Source organism: Poeciliopsis prolifica, unplaced genomic scaffold (genome assembly GCF_027474105.1).
Source record: "Poeciliopsis prolifica strain line A6 unplaced genomic scaffold, Auburn_PproV2 SCAFFOLD001, whole genome shotgun sequence".
Taxonomy (NCBI): Eukaryota; Metazoa; Chordata; class Actinopteri; order Cyprinodontiformes; family Poeciliidae; genus Poeciliopsis; species Poeciliopsis prolifica.
Window position 1 is genome coordinate 21036873 of NW_026562376.1, and position 25635 is coordinate 21062507.

Sequence of the window (25635 nt, forward strand, 5' to 3'; positions counted from 1 at the left end):
ATGCATAAATGTAATACATTAAATATGTAGCAGTGTGCAAATGTTTTCTATCATCCACTGAAACAAAATTTGGAATAAGGCATGTTCTTCAGGATTTAAATATTTTTAAAGGCCTTTAGCTTTCACAGCTTTCCAGCACAGCTATGTGGCAACTGGCAGCCACATTAACAGCTTCCTTCCACCACATCTTGTAAGATCCCTTGGGCAAGCCACTAAATCTGAAATTACTAATATGTATTGTTTTGCAAGCGTAGAATTATCGCTGTACTTGTCGTTTATGCTCCAGGTTTTATCCAGTGTTTATGCAGGAACCTCTTGTGCTGCGCTAAGAAAAACAGAATCATCTTTATTTGCCAACCTTGTGCACACAAAAACAGAAATTTGACTTCAGTTCTTCAGTTTTGCTCTCAGACATCCGAAATACAAAACATATATGCACTATTTTCAAAGAGTAAGACCAGAGTTTATTAATATTAATATTAGGTAACCTTTTCCTGACATTTGACCTGCACAAGACCTGGATGGAGGGAAGGTCACCCCTCAGGAGTTTGCGATGGGAAAGGTTTGGATGGGTCAGTGCAAACAGGCAGAGCATAAATAAGAAAGGAGCTCATGAGAAGTTTGAATTTTGCCACATGTGGAATAATGTACATTTTAAATGTGAAAACCTTCAAGGGACCTGAAAAGCTCTACTCTGTACGTATGAGCATCCTCTCACAAGGTGGAACCGGCTTCTAGCAACCAAAGTTAAGCAACCAAAGTTGAACACAGACGTCTCAAATAAACTCCAATATTACAAAGGGAAATCAAAAACCACAAGAAGACGAGACAAAAACATTCAATTTACAGTTTTATTGATATTTACACATAAAGTAACTACATTGGTATTGTACATTGTATACTGTATTTTGGAAGGATATCTAAAATACTTTGCATATGACAAGTTATTGCAGCAGCACAGTAATTTTTTCAGTCTTATGATTGTGTAGGACGCAAGCTGCCACAGATAATACCTTTGGTTTAATGAAACTCTTTCTTTGAAGTGTTAATTTGCATAGACAGGAATGCCATGATTTCATAAGAAAAACAGAAAAAGAGGAAGAAGGCTAAAGTGTACATTCAAAGGTTTGAAAGGGGGTTTGCCAGGTGAGTGCATCAATTGAAAACAGGAAAACCTGAAGCTTATTGAGTAAAATTAACATAATTATAAGGTCAGTGTTATATAAGCGGACGCAACATCAACAGCCTCTAGGACAATCTTTACTGTATGCTCAACAATGTAGCAGGAATTATTCCACTCATTTATGCTGAGTGGAATAAGGGAAGTAGAGTCTACTTCTGCTTAAACACCGTTCACATTAATTTGTTTTGAATAAGGCTTAAACTGTTAAAAAACGAACTGGACAGAAATGTGTTTTCACTTTCTAAAGATGTCGTTTTCCTACAGTATGCAGGTCAGACATGCCGGACAGACCTTGCTCTGAGAACAGAGAGGTTTATCTTGTTTTCCTGCGGTGCACAGTCAGTGGACACAATGGGACATTGTCTGAGGTCTAAAAGAACTGAGGCTTCACTGAGGGGGAACTTCAGAAACACAAACCAGTCCCAGATGATGGCTGTGTGTAAAATGATAATCATACAAAAATTTGTACACCTTGCCACCATTGATTAAGCTTGTTTCTGAACCTTTTCAATAACATCTTACTGTCTTTAATATGTCCTTGTCCTAATTTACAGACTAAACGATCACAAAGTCTTTGGACATCAGCAGTTGTAATACTGCAAGTATAAAAAATGGTGACAACCCTTTATTCAGAGCATGTTACTCAAGTCTAGATTGTTTTTAATATTGTGTTTTATGTCATATTGACATAATTTCTTAATTTGATCAGCATTTTAAGTTGAGGACTACAATAACCAAATTAAACACAGTTTGAACCGGGACTAGTTTAATTTTAAAATCTGCTCAAAGCTAAGTCCAGTTAGCATTCAGTCGAGTAATAGCTTGACTGATGCTACATGATCTTTTTAAATGACAATTAACAAATGATAACTTTAAAATGTTTTTTTTTTTTTGTAATGATTCAAATTTAAATTGAATAACAGTGTAAAAGTCTTTTGAAACTTTTATGGCTCTGATTAAAATTTAGATCGAATAAAGCTAAAAGCTAAGCTTAACTTCTAGTTGAACTAGCCTAGCTTAGCATGAATAATAAACTCTGAAAAAACTCTTGTTTGTCAGGTTAGGTGAGTTTATATGGTCTATATAAACTAAGTAAAGCAGAATGTCATATTTCAAAACAACATGACAGACTACCAAATTATTTTAAGTAAATTTACAGTAAAAGATCAGTATCTGTTTTTTGTTTTTATGAGAGCAATAAAAAAATCATTGACCTTTTTAAACATGTCCTTTTTACATTTACACAAAGAGTAAAATGAGCTTTTGTTAATTTGATTAGTTTTTTTGGTTGTATTTGAAAACATACTTTTAAAACTCAGGTTTTTTTTAAGTGATTCAAGCCTGATTTGAATTTATTAATAATCAGTAACAAAGCAGCAGTTTCAATTATTTTCAATGCAAGTTTGAACAATTACCATTTTCACAAACCCTTGAGGTGATTCATCCTGAAAACTGCTTTTTTTTTTAAAGTAGATTTTTTTCCCTGTTGATGTAAAAATCAGTGAATTTGGCAGTTGGTGGCGTGAAACGTGGCCAACATTTTTCATGTGACACGCTTGCAAAATCTTTCATCACTTTACAAAACGAGAGATTGTTTGGATGGCCTTCGTCGAGGGTAAAGAAAAGTTTAAAATAGGTTTAAGAAAGAGTGAAGCGGCTCTTGAAATACATTCATATCTCCATCATGTGATGGCATGCCTGTTAGACAAGTCTTTACACCATAACTCGCTGCAGAAGTTGTAGTAGAGAAAGAGGGAGAAAAAAAGGTAATTTTAAGCAACTTGGATAAATAAACAGAATTGGGAAAAGGAAGAGTTGTAGCTGAAAGAGGAAGTAACTTATAATCTGATAGTGGATAAGAGAGTCATGCTTTCATAGGAAAGATATACACTTATAAAACACAGTAACATGGTTTACACTATCAGAGTAATACTATTGCTTGTGCATGATCAAAGCTCTTATAATGTGGAGTATAAAAGGAAACCTTATAAAGAGTGCTGTTGACTACAAGTTAAAAAAGGCACAGCTGGCGATCCTGATTGCAAACAGCAGTTAGGGATACCGTGCGGTCACACCGTCTCTAGCTTGTCGTATGGAGTCGCACTGTTTGCACCATCTCTGCTCAGATGGGACTGCACCGGGACTCTAAAACACCTTCCTAGCACAGGCTGGCACAAAGACAAACACGAGTTAAAAAGAGCCCAGCTGCATGGGAAGGCTGTAATGGAATGATAGGCAGAGTAAAAACAGGGAAAATCGACCAGTTTGTGCTGAACTCTGTGTTTTGTATCTACAAAAGCCCTCCTGACCGAGGTTTTCAGTGAAACCTTTAGTGCTGCGGTCTTTTACGTCAGCCCCCTACAACCAGGTTTAAACTTTGCTCTGTGGAATGTGAAGAGATTTGATCAACTCCTACTTTTTGCACGTTGAAGTAGCTTCCTTAATCCTCCTGACCTGAAGCGAAACGCTCCTTCCTTTGACATCAACTTTGCAGCGCAGATGATTGCGAGAGGCTGAGAGGGGGAGCTGGAAGGCACATTTCTGACACAATCAACAAAACGACCCGTGCTTTAAACTTTCCCTGCAGCGCCGCCGGCAGGCCTAACCTCAACCGTAAGTCGAGAAAGTGGGGAAAAAATAAAAGTAAAATTGGCTGTAAAATGTAAATCCTTCCGTCTGTGCTGAAGTGAGTCGGCTAGTTCACGTCAGAAGGCCCATGCGGGTGAGCTTGGCTGACAGGAAGGAGTGCAGGACGAAGACCACCGGCTTTGGACCCGAGTGGAGGTCGAACACCTGCGGGGAGGAGGGAGGAAGGAAGGCAGTGAGTAAGACTTTTAAAAAAAAACAACAAAACAACTAAAGGACAATAGCACAGAACAGATGGGACAAATAAAGACAGTGATGTTTAGGTATGATGGGCCTTTATTAATAGGTTATCTGCTCTGAAATGAAGCAGCCATGTTAGCAAGGAAATTGTCATATTTTACATGTTAACATTTTTACATTTTAAAACAAAGATTCCAAGTTCTACGTTTTTATACATATAAAACTCACCATTTCTCCCTCTGGACCACCAAAGTCAAGGTAAAGATTGCGAATTCCATCGTCGGCGGACATTTTGAGCTTCTCGTAGGGGTACCTGAAGAGAACAGCGCCCCCTGTTTGGTCGGCTGGCTCCCTTGTAATAGTAAAGCCCTTTTCGTAGTGCAGCGTGAGCCGGACGTCCTGCCTATTCACCGTGCAACCTGTCAGAAAACAGTGAGGTCAAACACAAGAAAATGCCTCGATTCTCTTTGATCAGCACCAATTACAAAGATTTTTAAAAAACCCAATACGTTATTGATCCATAGATCAGTTGGATGTACACACACTTTATAAAGATCATAAGCATATCTCCAAGTTAGCTGCAAAGTAGCTTAAGCACAACAAAAACTTCAACATGTTGAATCACAAACCTTTGACTTCGGTCCACAAACCTGACTCAGGGGGAATGGGCAAGAATGCCAGCTAACTACTGTTGGAGTATAACCAAAACCTTTGCTGATAGTTAATCACTCTCAAAAGCTATTATACCAAATACTGAGGGAATGTGATCTGGATGATATTTGAAAGAAATGTTCCAATTGTCAATAAACTTGGTGATCTTGACATGTAACAGGAAATGTTTAGTCTAAATTAATGTCAGACATATTCAAATATTGACAATTTAACTAAATCCCTCCCCCCCAAAAGAGTTTATTTTCTATGTAAAGCCCAGACAACACTGTGCAGACACAAGTCATTTGATCCAAAAGCGTTTCGCTGTGCAACGCTGTATCTGCAGTGACAAGAATGTTTCTGCACAGCCGTGTGTTTGTGTAGCAACTGGACAAGGAAGGAGCATTAAAAAAAAAAAAAAAAAAAAAAAAAAGAAGTCAGAGTCTCTCCATTACTGTTCCGACAGGCAGCTATTGTTCTGCTTGGAGCAAAAACATTCCCTTCTCCTGGCTCCCGCTTGTGCTTTTTCCCCCAACACAGAGCTGCTCTTTCTCTGAACTGCAACAAACCTTTGTGGGACAGCTGCTGTCAGACTCTTCAGACTATTTCATGTGAAGAAGACCAATGAATAACGTGCGACTTTAAAAAAAAAAAATCTAAACATGTATGTTATCCTAAAAACAGCATTTCAGTTAACCAGACTAGAATGACGAAATCCTGCAGAAAGAAGAACCCACATCCTGTGGTTAAAGATCATCACGCTACGGCGAACAGGGCAACTGTCTCACATAACCTCAACCAGACACCGTGCAACACGAGTACGCCGAGATGAACGAGGCTCTAAATCTGAAAAGTGAAATCTCTGTCAGGTGTATGTGAGGTTTGATAGGTAAAGTTTCTGCTGTGAGGTAATCCCCAAGTGCAAATTTCAAGATGGATCAATAAAATCAAATCTAGAAATGGGAATCTGCCAATTTTTCCTCTGCTCTTTACCTTGAAAATGTCCATATTGTCTCAGTCGTTGAGTAATCAATCTGCCTGAAGCAATACAGGAAGAGACCTTCAGCAGAACCAGATGCTGGCTCTAAAACTAAATGCATGTTACTTAAATAATTAGCTGACATCTCTTCCAGTCCAAGCAGCAGTACTATTTGCGACACTGTGCAGCTTTACTCCAGATATTTTCCACTTTATAGGAAGTCAGTAAAGCCTCACCGATGGAGACCTCCTTGATGATCTCGGCTGCGGCGTGAACCCCCTGAACGAGAGCGCGCGTCCACGTGGACAGGTCCCAGTGAGTCTCCACTCTGAAGACGTGCGACTCGATGCCGCGCCCGGTGCCGGTCCGAGTGGCGAACACCAGTTCTGAGCCGTGAGACGGAGAACCCCTGGCGCTGCCGGAGTGAACCAGTCTGAAGACACAAACGTAGAACAGGCAGGAGTGAGAGAGAAGGAAAGACGCTTCTTCACAAGGCGGATGAAACGTTGACATTTGCACGACTCTTGTTTATGTTTTAAAATGACCCTGAACTATTCAGTTTCTTCTGAGCTAAACAGATAATCCAACCACAGTCCAGCCGCTCTTCCTGCAAGATCTCAGGCTGATACTGTGAAACCAATGTGATTTTTTATCTTTTTTTTTGCACCTGATCTGTAGTAGAGTATCTGGTTTTGATTGGTTTTTCACATTAAGAACTAAAAAAAATTTACAACCCCTACAGACGGTCAGCTGAGTAAACCAGACAAAAACTGTTTACACAAAAATACATTTATTTAGAGGGAAAGCGTTGCATTGCAACAATTTTGGACACCACGCCTTTTCTTTGTGACAAAAAAAAAAACATCTGAAATTTGTGGGGCGAAAAAAAAACTGCTGTCATTTTTCTACTTTCTGTACAAGCACTCAGGTTGATATTACAGGCGTTCTCAAATGTGCAGCACAAATAAATTTGACTTTCGTCAATCAGTGAATCACAGCTGTAAGTGTGGCTGTGATTCACTTGAAATTCGGGGAAACAAAAAGCATTAGAAATTTTTTATGGAAGGAAAACCAATCAGCAAAATACCACTAATATACCGACTTAATTTAGAAAAGCAGAACTCTGCAGCTTCATGTGAGCATCTGGAAACTTGTAGATACTCACCAGTCATTACTGGAAATAAAAGGGAAGTAGTAAAAACAGAAAGATTGCTGATCGGCTGATTTACAGATAACCAAAATAAAAAAAATAAAAAAAACGTTTAACATAAATATAAACGTATAGAACCTTAAAAAAAATAGCAGTAGAAACCAAAACAACTGTTGTAGGTCCGTAAAAGACTTTATTAGCGTCATGTCTAGATGTTTAGATGATATAAAGACCAAATTATCTTCTTCAAATTCTAAAATACGACTAATTATTAGTGTGGATAAAAAAAATAACATCATAAGATACAGAACAATATAACACACTTTGAATGCCATATAAATAACATTTCTTCTAAGTTTCTAAGAGAACTGACTGGTGCAGAATTTGTCTGTTTTAGTTTTGGAAGAAAACGCAATGCAATGCACCTCAGCGCCTGAAGCTGCACCTGAAGGTCACGCAGTGCAGCTGCAGCACCTGACTTTACCTGGTGGCGAGCAGCGGGTGTGTGAGCAGAGGCATGGACCAGGACTCTCTGCTCCACGGCACCGAGTCGAACAGCAGGATGTCTTTTTCTGTCAGCGCCATGACGACCGGCCTGAACTGCTGCCGTCCGCCTTCCAGCTGAATCTGCGACATCAAGTCAAGAAGAGGAATCGAAGCTGATCAAAACGAACGCTGTTTTATTTTGGAGTCTGGATGGAATGAAAGTGATGCAGAGGCAGGAAGGGGATGTGATGGTTTCACACAGACCGGTTCATTTTAAAATGAATCCCAGTACAGAGTGGAGCCAGAGCTGCAGAGTGTTAGGAACAGACTCTTCTGACTGAACTCAATATTTTACTTTTTTTTTTTTCCCCTCAGCACTGCAGGTAATCACACATGAACTATGTTTTCACCTTTGCGGTTCTGCAGGGTGCTTCTGTTTCCAAAGTGAAACAAATAATAATAAATAAAAGTTTTATAGCACTTTTTCGGACATCAACTCAAATATTGGACCCCTTTCGTATCAGTCACAAGATATACTTCTATAAAATTTAATTATAAGTTGATGTTAATGTTTGTTATCTTAGCAAGCATGTTGCATATTTAAATTTTTCTTGATCAAACGGGTGGAACTAAACGGTATTTTGTGGATTTCACATGTGTGTTTGTGTATTGTTTAAGATGCAAATGCGTTATAGATGTTTTATGCATATTGAAATTTAAAAAAGTACAATAAAGTACTTTTTCCTAACAATTGCCTGAGACCAACTTCAACAGTTTTGCTCCTAACAATAAGTCAACTCCCCTCGAGTCAAATGCCACTAAAAATGTGTATTTAAGATTTAAAACCCATCAAACCGACGCCCCAGAAAGACCCATCCCTACCCCAAAAACACTGTGTATGTGAATTTTTAGTAATTATGGAGTCCTGACAAGGTAAAGATATGTTGATGGTGCAGTGGAGCTCAGCAGCTCACAATCTGACCTGAATCTTGAAAGAGCTCTGGGGGAGAAAAGAAAACAGAGCATTTTATCTTTTCTTCTTCACTTTAACTGAGTCGTGACTGAACGACGTCAAACTGGACGGTGCGATTGTGAAAGTGCCTGCTGTGAATAAAGTGGCCTTCACAGGAAGTAGCGTAACACGACAGAAACTTCCATCTGTATTTCCTGTTTTACTCCTGCCAGCATAAGCACGGCAACACATGAATCCATTCAACCAGCGCCTGAATGAACAGTTCAAAGTGAAAAGATACGAATCAGCGTTTCGTTCCTGTGAGTGATTTCAGGACAAGTCCCGATTTGGTCGGCATGTTAGAATTTAGAGTGCTTGTGTGTTTTGAGAAAACATGCACTTCCTGTGGATGTTGCATTACTGCAGTGGAGCCAGCTTTCAACCTCTACCTGCGCTGGATCAGAAAATACTGCCGGTGTTTTCTAGATTTAAAAGTTAGGAGATCTTCACTCTCTAAGGAACACAAACACACGACGACTGCTGTTTGAGGAAGGCTATTTAAGCAAACAGTGCTAATCCCCAATACAGGAAACTAAGGAGTTTAGAAGGTGAACTTCACAATGCTTTTGTCTTGCAACTTAAAATAGTAAAACCACATTTAACCGTATGTGTGTGTTCTCTCACTAAATAATGAACACTAGCCCAACAGAATCACAAATTCAACTTTGTAAAAAGAGAAATTGTATCATATCAGAAGACTAAACAAAAAAATGTCTTGGTGTTGTTGTTATCTAGGTACATATTTTATATACAAATTAAACGTAAAATAATGAAAACACACATTTTGCATATTTGAAAATCAAATTTAGTGCTCAACAGGAAACTGAATTTACTTTGAAAAAACTTGTACAAAGTTCACGCAAGCATTAGAATACAAACGTATTTATATTGTAACATTTGATGGAAACCTACACATAATTTTAAAACAGTGAATCAGGTACATATCAAGTTTATTGTGTGAACCAGAATAGAGGACAAAGCTAAAGGAATGCGCTTTCAGCCATGAATGGGGATAATGTTATCCTTATAACCCTTCTTTTAATTACATTTGTTGAATCTAAAAAAAGTTTACACAAATTACCTGCAGCCCTTATAAAGGAAAATCTTATTGAATCTAGTTTTACGGTAGGATGGACATATTTTTTCTTTATTTTGACATGATGTCAAGGTGCAGCGTTTTTCTTCCATTTTGTGATCTTTCGTCATTGCTCGTAATCTAGCATGAGACCATTTTGTGGCAGATGGCGTTACACAATGACCACAGAGAAATGCAGAGGGACACGGATTCAACAAAGCGCCAAATCAAAACTCTTCCCTTGAGGATTGTTTTGCAAGTCATTTGAGTTTCTCTATGAATAGTTTTCACAGAGCGTGTTTTTAGTGGATGTCTTTCACAGCAGATGTCCTTGAGCCTGCAGTGATTCATTTCACTTTATGGCACATCTAGATCCCAGTGGGTAAATGTATCCTTTATGAACTCCACAGGTTTAATCAGGAAAAATAAACTTGATTCTTAAGGAAAGCATGGGTGGAAAAAGAGGAAAGGAAAATAAAAATACTAATGGAAGGAATACATAAACCACTAAAATGTCTACTTAATTTTCCTTCTGTAATTCAACGATCTCCCAGAAAAATGTGTTTATTTTTTTTTCAGAGTAGTTTCTGCGTACCTGTTCAGCCAGCCAGCCGATGTGTTTAAGGTGGGGGTGTGTGGAGGCTGCAGACGAGGCCCCCAGGTAGGCGTTGATGTGTGCCAGCGTCTGCGGCAGGAGAGCGGCTATGTTGGTGTGTATGGCAGTGAACCAGGAGTTGGCTGTGGCTCCGTCTTTACAGCGCAGCACCACGGTGTGCTGGCCGTCTGGTGAGTGCAGCTCCAGCAGCCTGCAGGGAACAGGAGAGGTTCACTATTTTGGGAAGAAATAAAAACTGTAAATAATGCCGAGCATTTATATCATCAGATTTTATTTTCTAGTTAGGTCCCAGAAAACATTTCCTCATATTTTTGTCCAAAACTCTCGTGTAAAATGTGATTTTATTCAATTAGTTTGAGCTCTGTCTGAATAACTGGTGGAACATTCAGTTCCTACCATACACCAGCGAAAGACAGAAGCTTGTTGTAGTTTAATGAATTAAAATTAAAAAAAAAGAGCTTGCTGCCTAATCCACCATCAACTGCTTTGTAATATGAGTGTTTATATTTGACCAAGTTTGGTTTGAGTGGAGGAAATTCAAAAGATGGTTAAAAGCTTTTAGTTTTTCCCAAGCTTACTGTGCTTAGGTAACCTGGAATTAAAAAAAAAGAAGCTATAAGCATTATTTTATGTTCTGTAGTTCATAAAATAAGCTAAATATAAGTTTTTAAAAATGTTACCGAGTTACTATACATAATACATTACTATGAATGTTACTATTAATTCCTTAAGGGTTAAGGAATGATTAGATATTATGAAATTTTAATTATGGTTTTAAAAATGCTTCTTGAAGTCATCATTTTACTTGCTTCTGTTCCTCAATTTTATCCATCTGAACCGTCAGCCTCGGTTATACAAAATGCAAATTTGGAAATGTTGCCAGCCGTTTGGACAACGAACAGTAAAGTTCTCGTTTGTGGATAAATGCAAACTCCTGTTCACGATTCGGATCACTACTGGAGCCAGTCATGCTACCCGCTAACAGAGGATGCTGAAAGCAGTTTAAAGTGTCAAAAGTTGCTAAAGTTACAAATTTTTGTCTTTGTGTAAAAAAAAAATAAAATAAAATAAAAAAGTTACATCCAGTTTGCAGCTGCTTTCCCTCTAATAGGAGTATTTAATGACAGCAGGAAGACTGGGGAAAACATTTTGAACTTCGGTGGTTTTAGCGATGGCAGAGTAAACAAAAGTAATTAAAATCAGGTTAAAAGTTTTACAAAGACCAGAAAAGAAGTTGGCCCAAAATATCCTTTATTGTTAGTTTACCAACTATATTAATGTGTTTGGATATTTTTTTGTTGTTTTAAGATAAATATATTTAAATGACCAATAATATTTTTAAAAAAAATTCTAAGCAATGTACTAAACGACTAGCAGACAAGAACAACTTTTATCACAAATGTAGGCAACACTGTCACACACCGTCTGACTAAGTTTTAGATCAACATGCTCACAGGAGGTTTTTGTTGTCTTGCCCGTAATGTTCAACAAAAATAAACATTCCAATCTAATGAACAGAAGAGAGACACACAAACCCAACTCCCAGCCCTCCCTCAACCTCAAGTATTTCAGCAAACCTGTTCTCCAGATCAGGCATGGTGAGGTTCCTGCTGATGAAGCACATCTTCAGGCTGATGACCTTCCTGTCTTTGGACGAGGACGATGAGCTGCTGTGCTTGGGTGACCCAGAGTCGTCGCTGCCGCTGTAGCTGGGGGACTGTGGGCGGACGCCGTCCCACTGCAGGTCGGCCACCAGGGACGGCTTCTTGAAGAGCGGAGACACCTCGCGGATGTACTTCACTGAGGATGGGTGAAAGGGAAGAAAAACAGTTCAGTGAAGGTACAGTTCACTTCACTTGGATGGGTTCCTATTCTATAATATGCAAGAAGGGAACAGTACAAAAGAGCCCTAAATATTATGTTCTTAGTATATTTTCAAAATGGATATTTATTCCCAATTTCTGGAAAAAGAAACGTATCCACATGAGTTCTGAAATTACACTCGAGTGATTTTCTAATTGTGCAGCAGCAGTATGTGGTGAAGACAACAAGACCCTGAGCATGGCTAAAGCAGTGCTTGGCTAAAAACTCTCCCAAAACAAATTCAAAACACACATGGAACTTGTTCTGCAGCTATTTTGGTTTCAAGCACATGAAATGAACAAAGGAGACACACAAAACTGATTCTGTACGTAAATCCAGAGGCCAAGCAGTCGTGCAGTAATGCATGTGCTACTTGAACACACCTGACGTCAAGGAATGAGTCACAGGCAGGCCCCAGCAGGGAGCAAGGAGCTAGCGAAACAACAAAACAGTTAAAAAGACGCAGACCCTGGAGGACAGGAATTACCCATCTCTGGTGGAGAGACTGATTTTCCACAGAAAATTAAAAGAACATCAGTTTGGACAAATCTCATGAATCGCATAGCCACTTTAGTTATTCAACATAATACAAAGAAATGCATCTGATGAATGCCAACAGACAGCCAAGGATGCATCTATGGTTCGATCAGATCCACCCTGTGACAGCTGGTTACTACAGAGCAAAGTGGCTGCAGACTAAAAGCCTTTCAACCCTCTCAAGTCCACTTCCCGGTGTGCAAATGAACGATGAAATATCTGCAGCTGGATTTTTCTAAGATTATTTCTAGAGCTGAGTGTGTAAGAGAAACAAGCCCAGAAGAAAACCAAGTACAGATGTGAGGTTGGCCAGTTGGCTGTTTGTACAATAAAAGGGGGGCTTTTGCTCCGATGTGATGGATTCGCTTTCCAAATTTGGTCCTGTGGGCTCCCGTCCCCACGGCGGCCTCACTGTTATTCCCCTCTCTCCCTCCTAAACATGAAGGTTTTATCTCTTCATTGTTTCCTCCTGCGTCTGCTCTCATACTCTTCGTACGATGATGGTGAAAACAGGACATAAGCATTTCTGAGTGTGTTTGGGTTGGACAATGAGTCCGTCTGCTTCGTATGAAACCTGAGACAACCCTCTGAGGAGATGAGGTCATTCTTGAACGTAGATATTCCTTGTGAGTCTATGCTTCCTAAGGAGAACGGCGAGTTTCTAACCAGAACAAAACACGCGTGGGACGAGATGTAAAGAGTTAAAACAAAAGAGCTATTCTAACTAACATGGCTCTGCATGAGGATGTAAAGATCCCAATTTGTTGACTTCCTAATTAGCAGTGACTATTTAAACTAAATAAAACTTTTACAAGCCATACTTGGTGCTGATCGTCCCTGCCGGATGTGTACAACAGAGATAGATAAACAAGAGCCTGTAGGACAACATGAAGTAGGCTAGAAGATCTCAAAAAAGCAACACATCATAACCCCCGATCAAAACAACAAAATCAAAAGCCGATGAGAACCAACAGTCTGATCACAGATCTGCAGAAGCAGAGGAGGCTGCGGTGTGCATAAGCCCCTGCATGCTCCTGTGTACATTACTTTATGCATGACTCAGAACGCAAGACTGGGCGGGGAGCTACAATGAGGAAACGGGCCAAGGCCGACCATCCTAACCACATCTCCCACACCAACAAGAAACGGGAGCGTTTCTGCAGACGCAGGAGGTTTAGAGTGAGGGAGTGAGTGTGAAAGCATTCCTGGTTGCCTATGTTTACGTGCGAGGCTCACAGGAAAGAGAGTGGCTCTGTAAAATCCAAGTGTCACTAATCAACAGAACTGAAGAAGAGATGTTGAGATGAGACACTTTCTCTATACAGACATTCCACCATCGGTGGTTTTACGAGTTTAACAGATAATCAGAGCGCAATAATGAACAACACTAAGTCTGCGCCAGCTCTGAATGTTACCAACATCTACTCAAAGCAGTGTAAACAAATACAGATGCAAAAAGTTGTCAGCCAGAATCCAGCCAGTTATTGTACTTGATGTTTTAGTTCACTTTGGGTATTTTATATTTTCCACAGAAGAAATTTGCTAACGAAGCTAAATCCTGTTTGTATATGTAGGTGCCAATATTGTTTTGAATCTCTAAGTGCTAAAGTTCATCTCCCACACAGTTCTTTTTTTAACCGACTAAACCAGTTTCACAATGAATCATGTCAATAAAGAGAAAATAGAAGCACTGGTTCATTCATCCTCTTTGTTAAGCTGCTTTATTCACTTCCAGATGTTCAGTTTCTCGCTCTCTTCACGAGCTTAGTTTGTTTTATTATAAATAAGTAGTTAATCTGTTGTTTATATATTAAATCTGTTGTTTCTTTAAGGGCATCACTGAAGTCATAGCTTTAAGCTATAAGCCGATTCAGCGAGTTTGCAGGGAACCAGTCAAAAAATCAAAACTCAACAGTCTGCGACAACTTTAAATGTGCCATCATTTCCTTCAAAGGGTGAACAGTAGCAGAGACTGCAGTCATTTCCAAGCCATCGTCGGCGAACAGCTGTGCTGGTCAGTCTCCATCTCCTAGCACACGGCACTCTGCCTCCCCGACTAGGTCAGCTACTTATACCGACAGCCTCCGAGCTAATGAGGAAGTCCGCTCTTCTCCATTAACAAGTCACCTACTATCCACTAGACATCACCGTTTATATTCATATCCATAAAAACAACTGAAAATAGCAAACTGGAACACAGTGCATGGAGCCACAAATTAAATTGCATGCCATATCGTGCAAGCATGTTGGTATTTTTACCTTCATAAAATGCTAGACAGACTGCATTTAGCTTTTACACTAAAACAAAAATAAAAAAAAAAGAATCTCTAAAAGCCAGAGCTTGGTAACTGCTTGATTTCTCATGCATTTAGCCATGTGAAGTTTGGAGAGAGAAAAAAATCCCGGCTGCAAACGACATGCAGCGAAGAATGTGTGTCGCATGTTGCAACGGAAATAATGACTTCATCAGCGAGCAGCAGATTAAAATAGGTTAACTTTCTATCGAATTTTTTAGATGTAATCATTAAGCACATTTGTTTTTAAAAGACCAATTCTGGGAAAATGAATAACAGAAGTGGGGACTTGGAATACTCTTCTGCATGCCCCTTGTGTAAACTGTAATTATGGTCTTGCTTTGCAGCAGTGGAGTTTGTAAAAGCTCTGCTGTGTGACGTTTTGGCAGCGCGTGGACCATTCTACATCTGCTTTTATTCAGTCTCCTTTCGTCTAAACAATGAGGCCTCCAAGCAGCTGTAATCTTATATGTAGTCAGATAAGTCAAACCTATCAGAGGTGCCTTGCTTAAAAGCCGAGATGTTTCAAGTCCTGCGGAAAAACTGAGAACTTTTTGCCATTTCTACCTGCTGCATCCCATTGGCGAGATCAACGACCCCAGGTGGAAATGAGCTAAAACCAACTGGTTTCTGTTCAGGCACAGCTCAAGACCAGTAAGTGGCTCACTAATACTGTCTGTGTCTACCTGGGAGTAGGTACCTCACAGACTGAGTCTCTCTTTTCAAACATGAAGGAACCTTTGGTCTAACTTTCCAAGTCTTCACAGCCTTCACTCTCTCCGCCGTAGATGGACTGTTTCATTCTTTTGTGATCGTTAAAAAGAGGTTGAATGCATTTGGATGGAACGGCCCGTCTTTCTGGCTTTGTTGCAGTCTGATGAACTCATTAGTTCTTTCAGGCCGATTGCTCAGCTCCACTTCTGCTTCTAATTAGGCCCATCCACAGAGGGCCGGCCGATCTGTGCAGTATTGCATGTATGCTTCTGTATAAATGCGCGAGGAGGAGGATTCCCCAGAGACGCCAACCAGCATCCCATAGGGCCATCTCATCTGCTTCCATTTATACCCCGCTGCCTGCCGGCCGGAGGATAGACGGAAGAAAGGGAAGACAACGTCCAGAGGTAGAGGAGGACTGTCTGACTCGGCACATATTTGGTTGTGGCAATAGCTGTGGTTCAAAGCGACCCGAAAAAAATACTCTTCTTCATCGCTTAAAGAAGTAATCATCTTCTGGAATGGGTGAAATAATAGCTCACAGAGCGGCGAGTCGTTGAGTCAGACCCCGGCCTCTGTACTTTCCTCCCCAACTGCCCAGAAATTCTCCTGTGGTTTGGCCCAACACGCTTTCCCCGCTGGCTTTTCTCTAGCTTCCCTTTCCTTTTCCAAAAGCATCCATCTATCCACCAATGGCACAATCCCCTCTGAACAATGCTTTGATTCTGCAATATTTGCTGACTCTAAAGAGTAAAAAGTCTAAAATACATCAGATTGCAATGACCATTTTGACTTTAAAAAAAAAAAAAGAAAACGTAATCAATTTCACGTAAAGTAGTTATCTTCTTGATTTGGATAGATGACTGAGCTGCACCGATATAAAAATTTGAATCGGAATCAATATCCGATGCTGATATTGCCGTTATGGCCGAAAACAATACAATATAAAGTTCCCTAAAAAAAAAAAAGTCAGTCCCAATGCTCACATTGCCTACCTATTTCAGTACATAAAAAGCACCAGAATTCACTTCTCTTGAACGAGGCCTTTGTTTTTAAACAGACCAGAGTCTGCATCAGAGTTTGATTCACACCACCACAAATGAAACATACTTTCTAAGAAAGCGAGCTAGAGTTTGATTAAAACAGAATAATCAAGCCTGGTATGAATGCACCCTGAAACTGGGGTGATAAATTCAGATAAATTCACACCGTCGCCTCGGCTACATTACGGTACAACCTCAGTGAGAGTATTTGGAAATAAAAACACAATTGGAAAAAAAACTAGTAACCGCTTTATGCTAAAACATGTTTGCAACACTACGCCACCACATTTATTTAATTACATGACTCAGTTTTTGAAAAGATCAGCGTATGCAGTGGACTAAAAGTGGACTTCGGTGTGGGTGTGTCAACTTTCTGCACCCTATAAAGCAGATTATGGACAAAAATAATCACATTTATCATTGTCTGCAGCGCCGACAGTTGAAGATTATCGCCGTCTGTGCTGAGAGCACAGATTGATGGTACTTTAGCGCCGGCAGGTTCCCAGCAAAACGGGCAAGGTGGATTATCTTGAGGATCAAAGGGATCCTCCTGAAATTTCTAATAACAAAAATGTATCCATTTATAGTTGAGGCACAAATATGTGGACCAATCAAATATATTTGTGGGCATAAATATCAGACGCTTTGATGTATGGGAAAGAAAGCAGACGTGCTCTTTTTGAGGCTTTGCGGACAATTTCTGATCCTGCGGATCCGAGGACGCCAACAGACAGTGAACAAAGTCGGCACCAGAGAGAAAAAAAAAAAAAAACGTTCCTGGCCAGGTTTGTCCCCATTTCATCAATGCCTTTTCTATTCCTCCTAATTACTCAAACAAAAGCCTCCAAACAAAACCCCCCGTGCCCCGCAGCAAACCAAAACCGAGTTTAGACTAATTAAGCATATATGAGATGCTGCATCTCTCAGTCAGCAGAGAGGATAAGATTAACTCGTATTTGTCACATATATCCAAAGTAAATATGTTTCTCAATGTGTGTGAACCAGCATCAATCTGAACAGAACTAAAAACTTGTGGATTTAAGGCAGCAAAATATCAGGCAGCATGCCAGCAATGCGAGAATAGCTCAGCGCTGCATGGCCACATCAAACAGTAACAAGGCTTCTGAGCTTCAATTGGTGTCTTTTCTGACGCCGACTCTGAGTTTGCAGCTCCCAAAACGCTGCAGGCCTGAATACAGAGTAATCAGGCTCAAACGGGCTCAGAGCAATGATCAAATCAAGTTAAATGATGAAGTTGACAAATAAACATCATACTTCAACAAAAACCAAAATGACAGATGTATGCAAAGTACTGTACTCAGATTTATAGATTTGTTGCTTTTGGGAGTTGTTTGTCACTTTCTCTCCCTCTCTTCTTTTAAAAACAGTTTGCAGATTATCATCTGATTAGAATCCATATCTGCAAAGAAAGTTTAAGCCCAGCTATGAATTAACGTCTCCCAACATTCTTCAGAAATTAATTTTTACCACATCATAAAGTTTGAAAGATGGCAACAATATATCTTTTACCACAATCTGCAGAGCAGCTGTGCTAAAATATGAAGCCGAGCGCAAGTGATCACGTAATAAATCCAAATAAATACACAACTGCCTTTGGTTAAAACCAAAATCTCTTGTCAAGGTGTTGGCTGAAGCTGGGTGGAGGGTGACACTTTCCACAGGAAGACAAACTGTGTTCTGACATGAGCTGAAATGGAGGAAGGCATTACTTGAAAAGCAAAAAGACAAGCTGTTGTTTACAAATGCACTCAAGGACAAAAATCTTAACTTTGAAAACCATATTTTTTAGTCTAAAGAAACTAGAATGGAAGTATCTGGCCAAAATGACCACCGTCACCTTTAGAAAAATGGAATCGCCTGCAATCTTTAAAACACCACATTACAAAGTACGGAGGTGGCAGCATGGTGTTAAGGGGAGTGTTTTGTTACAGGGAGGACTTTTGCGATTCACTTTGGAAAAAAGCACAATTTGGACATTTTGAAGAGACAACTCAAAACACCAGCCAGGCACTTAAAGCTTGGGCACAAACGGGTCTTCAAATGAACAGTGGCCCTTAGCGTACAAGAACATCAGTTACAGAGTAGCTTGGATAAATCATGACTAATCAATTATTCAAATAATTATCAAATATTTTAGTGATCAATTATTTTGGGCAGGTTCTACAGATTTTTCATCTAACTACGTAAACATTTTTAATACAATATTAGAAATACATGATACTGTCATGAACATGATGGAGTCCTTATGAACGTCTATGACTGATGTCCTAAAGTGTCATTTGGTAAATAATGACACTATTAATGCAAAGTTGGTCTAAAAGTTGCACTGAGAGTCCATTAAAAGGGCCGCCTTTGCATTAAAGTGTCAACATTTCCAACATTTAAAGAAACTTTGCATTAAAGCTGTCGTTATTAACTGAATGACACTTTCTGACAACATTCAAAGACTTCCAAATGTTCATGACAGTGTAATGTCAGGGTTATACACACCCTGTCAAATAAAGTGTTACCAAATACATGAACACTACATAAATAAACCAAATTCCATTCGTTTTTTAAAAATAAGAAACATTTGATTGCCTAATGAGCCACAACACAGCTTTCATTTAGTGAATTTGAATGGTGTTAAAGCTAATATCAGTTTTGGGAACGGCGTTTTATCTTTAATGCAACATGTATACATATTTTATACAATTTTGGATTAGCTTCACCTTTTTTATACAAATAACCCTTTTTTGAGTCTCTACTCGAGTTAATGATGAATATATTATTAAATTAATCATTTCATACATTTATTAATCACAATTCATCCGATTAATTGATTCAGCCCTGCTTTCAAGCTTCAGGACAGTAACAAATGCCGGCCTGAGCATTAAGTGCTTTATCTACTTAAAGAAGTGTAAAGTAAGCGTGAGCCAGGCGTGTTAAGGGTGTTAGGAGAGGAACAGGCTGAACTGAGCTGCAGTGAAGGCAGCAAGAGCGTCATTCCTGGAAGAGCTCAGAAAGGAACAAGAGTTTGTGTGACTGAGTTTAAATAGCGGGACGCAAGCCATGAACCGCCCTCTGCAGGCCGTGTTGCTGATCACTGGAACAACGGCTGGTTATTTTCTGTTTTACAGAAGTGGCTTCGGATCAATCTCTGCAACATGAATAATTTAAACCACTAAAGGCTGCAGAGGAGCACCAACCATCCAAGTCAGATGACTGACCTCTGGCCCAAATAAGCACGTGTGAGCGGAGGTCAGGAATGTGGGGCTCCGGAGCTAATAGAGTTTATGTATTTGTGTGCTGCCACTGCGTTTTGGAAGGTCAAGCCTCACTCTGACTGACCGCCGCTCCTTTTCACAGAGCAGTGGCAGATCCACAAACGCTCCGATGACAGGCAGCTGACAGATTCCTGCAGCAGCACACGCAGCCTTCCTCCTCAGCGCGCCCGAGCGGGTCGCTGCTTTCCACAGAGGCGCCAGCAGGCAAAGTTCAAGCTGTGGTTTCAAACCAAAAACGTTTCATTGCTGGGAAGCATAAAGACGCTGCTGTTTCTCTGATTATAAAAGATGAATAGCTTGGTTAATCTGATTCTGAGTGGGGAAAAAAATAAAAATAAAATCACATTTTCACAGAGCAGATTGCTGAAAACGTCTGTTGCGTTCAATTGGATTTATGTTGGGAGGAACACAACAGGCCTGGTTTTGACTTCAGTGGAAATGTGTCCCTCATTGATTAGTTCCTACAATTTGCGCTTGTCAGTATTCAACCCACGTTTATTCCGAGCCATTAAACACAGCTTTTAGCTGTTCCCCATGTTAAGTTTCCAAACCCTGAGGGCTCTGCAGTCCGCCCGACGTTCAACAAAAACGCTCCCGGTTTGGGACCCTGATGCTGGTTCACGAAGCCCTGTGTAGCCGGTTTTACGACAAACACCCCAAAATAAGACGAGATAATCATTTATTAGTCCCAGAAGTGGGGAATTTATGTTGTCACAGCATAAGGTGGACAGAGCAAAACAAGATTAACAGAAACACTGAACACTAATGTAAACACAGAGTAAAAAATAAAAGTAATATTGATTTAATCATAAAACTAAATAATTAAGTGGCTAAAATGATGCAACAGTTTCAGCTTAGACAGTAATTTTGACTTAACGTGTGCGTCTTGGAGTTTATTTACATATAGTGCAGTTTTAATCCCACTTAAAATGGTATAAAACATTGTAGCAATTTGAAGGTTCACTTAAACATTCGATTTGATGCTCCTAAGCATTAAAGTGAGAGGGAATACCATGGTGAGATCCTGAGAATGGTCAAACCTTCAGAAACAAGACTGTAGATATGATTTAAAGAGGCATCAAAAGGTTTAAAACCAGCCATTTCACTGTTAAAAAAACAACTATCATGTAGTAGTGGAGGGCAATTAGGGCAACTGCTAACATGACCAAATCTGGCTGTCCCAGCACATTCACCCTGAAAGCGGACCGCAAGATGCTGACAGGAGTATCCACGTAAACTCAAATAGGATATTTTGGGGTAATTAGAGTCCATATCTAACTACCACAGATATAAGAGTGGAAATCAGTCAAATCTGGAAGAAACCAAACAGATTTAACTTTAGTAGGAGGAGTGAAAGAAAGAAAACTTTATTCTCCAAGAAAATGCAAAGGATGTACGTTTTCAGAAAAAATGTAGACAAAGAGCAGACCTTCCAGATGGGGACAGGCGTTTATCAAATCATTTGTCATTTATTGTGAAACGCTTTTTCATGGTAAGAATGTTGATTTATCGGTGCCACAATCAGTTCCATAATTGCCCGTATTGTTGGGATTGTTTGTTTTTCTATTTTCTCCACTGCTCGTTCATTTAGATTATCAGAAAATATTCTCAAAAACATTATCAACCATCTCCTCAGATGACGACGATCAGCTGCCACGGTTACCTCCCGCTGAGAAAATTTGCAAACTTTTGACCTGCGGTTAAAAATAAATGCCGAGTTGACATTTGGAGCAAATTAAAGTGGGCTGCCGTGAGTCACCTGAATGTCCCGTTGGCCTAATTTAGTCAATCTACACTGTGTTGATCGCCAACAGTAAGTCTCAAACCAAAGAAAAACCCCAAACAAATAAGGTTTCAGTAAACACGCAACTTCAAAATGTGCACCGACTGTGCAATAAAAACTAATCACTCATTTACTTTCTTCAGCTGTTGTAGTGAAGTGGCTCAGGTTTGTTTTTGGGAGAGTCTGGCTGTATACGGAGAGATATATTTGTATTAGAGCTGCAAAATATGTTGAGCTGCATAATAACACAACTGCAAGTAAAGGTTCATCACTACTAATATTGTTAAGATTTTTTATCAGTGCACATTTTCCCAATTCATATAGTCAGTAGAATTTTTTTCTTAAAAAGCCATTTTTAAAAAAAAAACTATTTTAAATGGCAAAATACCACCAAATATAAGAAAGCATGAAGTTGGCACATGCCGAGAGCTTGTAAAGATTTACACAGATAAATCTCATTGGTTGAATCCTGCACTGACCTTTGATCCTTCAACATGCAAACCTGACCAGAGCTGTGCTTAAATTCCTGTTTACACTAATCAAAGGATTTGTGTTCAGCTGATTTGAATCAATGCAGCTTGAACTTCTCTATCTGCTCTGATATCAACACAGGACTGTGTTGTCTAAGGGTGGCATACAATAAGTGTTAATCGGCTCTGCTTGGTTCACGCAACAAAAAATTGGATTTTCTTCCCGCTATCGTCTAAAAAAACAAAAAAGCAGCGTGTTAGTTTGGGACGAAGACGTGTGATAATCTTGTAATTCTTTCATGTTTTATGGATTTATATTTTGAATACAAATGGATTACATCTAATGGAAACCCAAAATTCAGTTTCCCAAAAAATGTTGAATCTTACATTAGTCAAATAAAGAGTTTATAATGCAAAATGCCAGTCAACTAAAAAGCCTGTCCATATATTGTATTGTAAATGCACCCATTACTTGGTTGGGGCTCTTTTTGCATGGGTTACTGCATCAATGCGACGTGACATGGAGAAGATCTGCCTGCGTTTCTGTTTAGGTGTAATATTGTTTTGTTAGCAGCTATCGTGTTTCTGCAACGTTCGTTCTAGAAACACGGGATCTCACCTCAGACTTTCATTTCCCAATTAAATGAGAAATCCACACTCACCTGAAACAGAGCAATTAGGACCACTGAGCAACAGTTCTGTCTTTCTGTCCCAAGTAAGGCTTTTGGGATTGTCTCTAATTCAGAAGCGTCTTAACACAAGGTTTGCAAGGATGTGGTTGTTAAACCTTGTTGATTCTATCCTTTTTGGCCAAACGTTTTTCCTTCCGCTCAACTTTCCAGTAAAATGTTTGAACATCCATCTTTTGAAATGGCCTGTCTGCTCAGGTCTACACTCTTCACCATTATTGTGAGGAAGTTTCTGTATCGGGAACTGCGATATTAAAATTTTCTGCAAAACTGAAGTTTGGTTTTCACTACATATAAACCATAATCCTCAAAATTGAAAGACAAAAAAAAAAAGCTACTTTGCCTGTAAATAATCACTGTAATAAATTGACTTCTTAATAATATTCTGATTTATTGATACCTCTGCAGAAGATGCAATGTGAGCCAATCTTGACCAAAATTGGGATTCAATTTACCCAGATGTAAAGTGGTATGTTCAGCAACTGATTATGCTTCTATAATCTCCTTTCGGTCATAGATTGAGTGAAATAAGTTTTTATTTAGGTTGGCTTTCTACTATTTTACCTCACAAAACAACAAAAGTTATGAAAGTTTACAGAACACTGAGCATTAGTTCAAGAAGAGCAGACTGGCTCCATGTTGAGATGAAGGCTCACTTTGCCCTAAAAGTTTCTTTAATCTATACTTGTCATTTTTCAAGTGTGCAATCCAATTGGTGGGCAAAGAGTCATAGTACTAACTGCCACCTGTTGTTGATTGAGTGTATGAAAGTTTGGTAGGTGTGTTCAGACCGTGGAGTTTAATCTCGGCCTTCAAATCCCCGCTCTCGCGTTGGCCCGCTTACCCTCCAGCGTGACTTCTTTCCCGGCCTTCTTCAGCGCCTGCACCGCCATGTCGTGGGTCGCCTCGCGGAGGTCGTTGCCGTTCACGGACAGGATCGCGTCGCCCACCCGCAGCGCGCGGCTCTGGTCAGCGGCGAGCCCCGGGAAGATCTTGGAGATGAGGATGGGCATCCGGTTCTCCCGCCCTCCCTTGATGCTGATCCCCAGCCCGCCGGACTCTTGTTTGACAACTCGGACCTTCCGCACCGCTTCGGAGGAGCCATCCAGGTTGCCCGGGGGCTCGCCTGGCCTCGACCCGAAGCTTGACCCGGGACTCCCGTAGCCGGAGCCGGGGCTCCCGAAGTCAGAGTTTGCGCCGTTCACCGGGTACTTTCCAGAGCTGTTCGCGCCGTAGTTCCCATCGTACGGACTCCGGCTGACGCTTCCCCGACTCGGGCTGCTGCTGCGCCCCCGAACCACGTGATTCTGATTCTGCAGTTGGTCTTGACCCGCGGAGGAGCCGCGGCCAGGGTTCCCCGGGCTCGATCCGGGGTCGTTTCCGTTCGACATGCCATTTCGGAGGCCGGCCGAGGGGTAGTCCCAGTGATTTCCCCCCGGTCCGCTCGCCTCCGCCTCGGCGGTCAAAGTCAGCGTCTCCCGCGTGAGTTCGGCCGCCACCCGGATCCAGCGGTCGCGGAGCAGGAGGTCCAGCTGGCCGTTTTTGTCCGCTCTGGTCCAGACTGCCATTCCCCCGACGGTTAGCCTGCTCCGAGGCGGGCCGCTCTCACTCTGAACTCATCGTCAACTTTTTCCTCTTTTTCAGAGTGCGCACAAGCAGCGACGAGGCTCCACTGGTTCGCATCGACACACCCACTCCCACTCCCACTGTGGGTGGAGGGTGGAGTGGAGGGGGAAACACAGGGACTCCAAGAACACCAGGAGAGGAGGAGAACAAACGGCTGCGAGCGGCAAGCCTCGGAGGACTCGTCGATTAGTTCAAGCTCTAAAGCTGACCGACTTCCCCTGAAGTTAGCATGAGGACAACCCTGTTACATCCGCTAAAATCTTTCAAAATAAAAGCCGTCAAAAATAAAATAAAAAATTACCAACATAAAGTATTCGTTTTCACGGGTTTTGAGAATCAAGGCAACCTGACAACACTTTATTTCAAAAGACTATCGTGAAGAAATGACTTGTATAATGGAAAAATAATGCAATTTCCTAAGGATGTAAAAATCCACTAGGGGAGCCTTAATTTTGTAAAAAAAAAAAAAAAAAAAATCCGTAATTTTAAATTCTAATATGATGTAAAAGTATGAACACATGTCGGCCACTTTTATTGGAAGCAGCAGTTAAATTCCCTGTTAAGTCAAATAACAAATCAGTCCATGTGGTGAGTGAACGTTTCAGAAACTGATAATCTGCTAAAATTTGCATACAAATTTCAGCAGATCACCTTTCAGCTTGGCAGAGAGTGGCCAGAACAAGTGACAATATGCAGTGAACAAAGAACGCAATAAAGAAGACTTGCTTGTAACAAAGATCTATACAGGAGATCCTTCCTTGACACAGCCATCAGTATCTGCAAAACTATTAAGAAAATTATGAGTTACATTATTTAATTTCCCTCAAATAATGAAGTATTTTGAAATTGAATTGTGATAATTAAATTCTTTGTTGCCCAGATTAGTTTTTTATTTGAATAATATTAGCTCAAATATGTTCAATACCCAATCTAAGTGAGAAAAAAAATTAAAAATTTAGGCAGACACAAAACAGGAATAGATCACACAAAAATATTCACTTGCCAATAATATGGGTTATATGAATAGATTGTGATTCATTATCTTACTAATATTTGAAATAGTATGAATTAGTGTATTTTTTTTTGTTTGTTTTGTTTTTCCAAATACCTGGTGAATTTGGATTATGTTGGAAATGAACTAACCTACAAAAATTCTAAGAAACAAAAGTTAAATAATCAGACATAAATGGCGGCCTCAAAAATGTACATTTTAAAACTGTGGTCAAAAGCTTGAAGCGACAACAAATAATGAATGAAAAATTCATTGCGGGTTCCCCATGCTTTTATTGTGAAAGTGCAATCGCCCGTGTTCCTTTTTGAGTCTCAGAAGGTTTGCGCGCGCTTGACCTGC

At 40.1% G+C, this 25635-nt stretch overlaps 1 protein-coding gene across 1 annotated transcript; it reads right to left on the reverse strand.

Annotated features, from left to right (window-relative positions):
* Positions 1-837: 837 nt before the first annotated feature.
* Positions 838-24309, reverse strand: sntb2 (syntrophin, beta 2). Its single transcript, XM_055033671.1, has 7 exons — positions 23503-24309; positions 11556-11778; positions 9958-10168; positions 7274-7416; positions 5876-6072; positions 4238-4428; positions 838-3976 (listed from the first exon to the last, which is right to left on the reverse strand). The coding sequence occupies exons 1-7, from the start codon at positions 24224-24226 to the stop codon at positions 3884-3886; spliced, it is 1782 nt and encodes a 593-aa protein (XP_054889646.1). The 5' UTR covers positions 24227-24309; the 3' UTR covers positions 838-3883.
* Positions 24310-25635: the final 1326 nt, after the last annotated feature.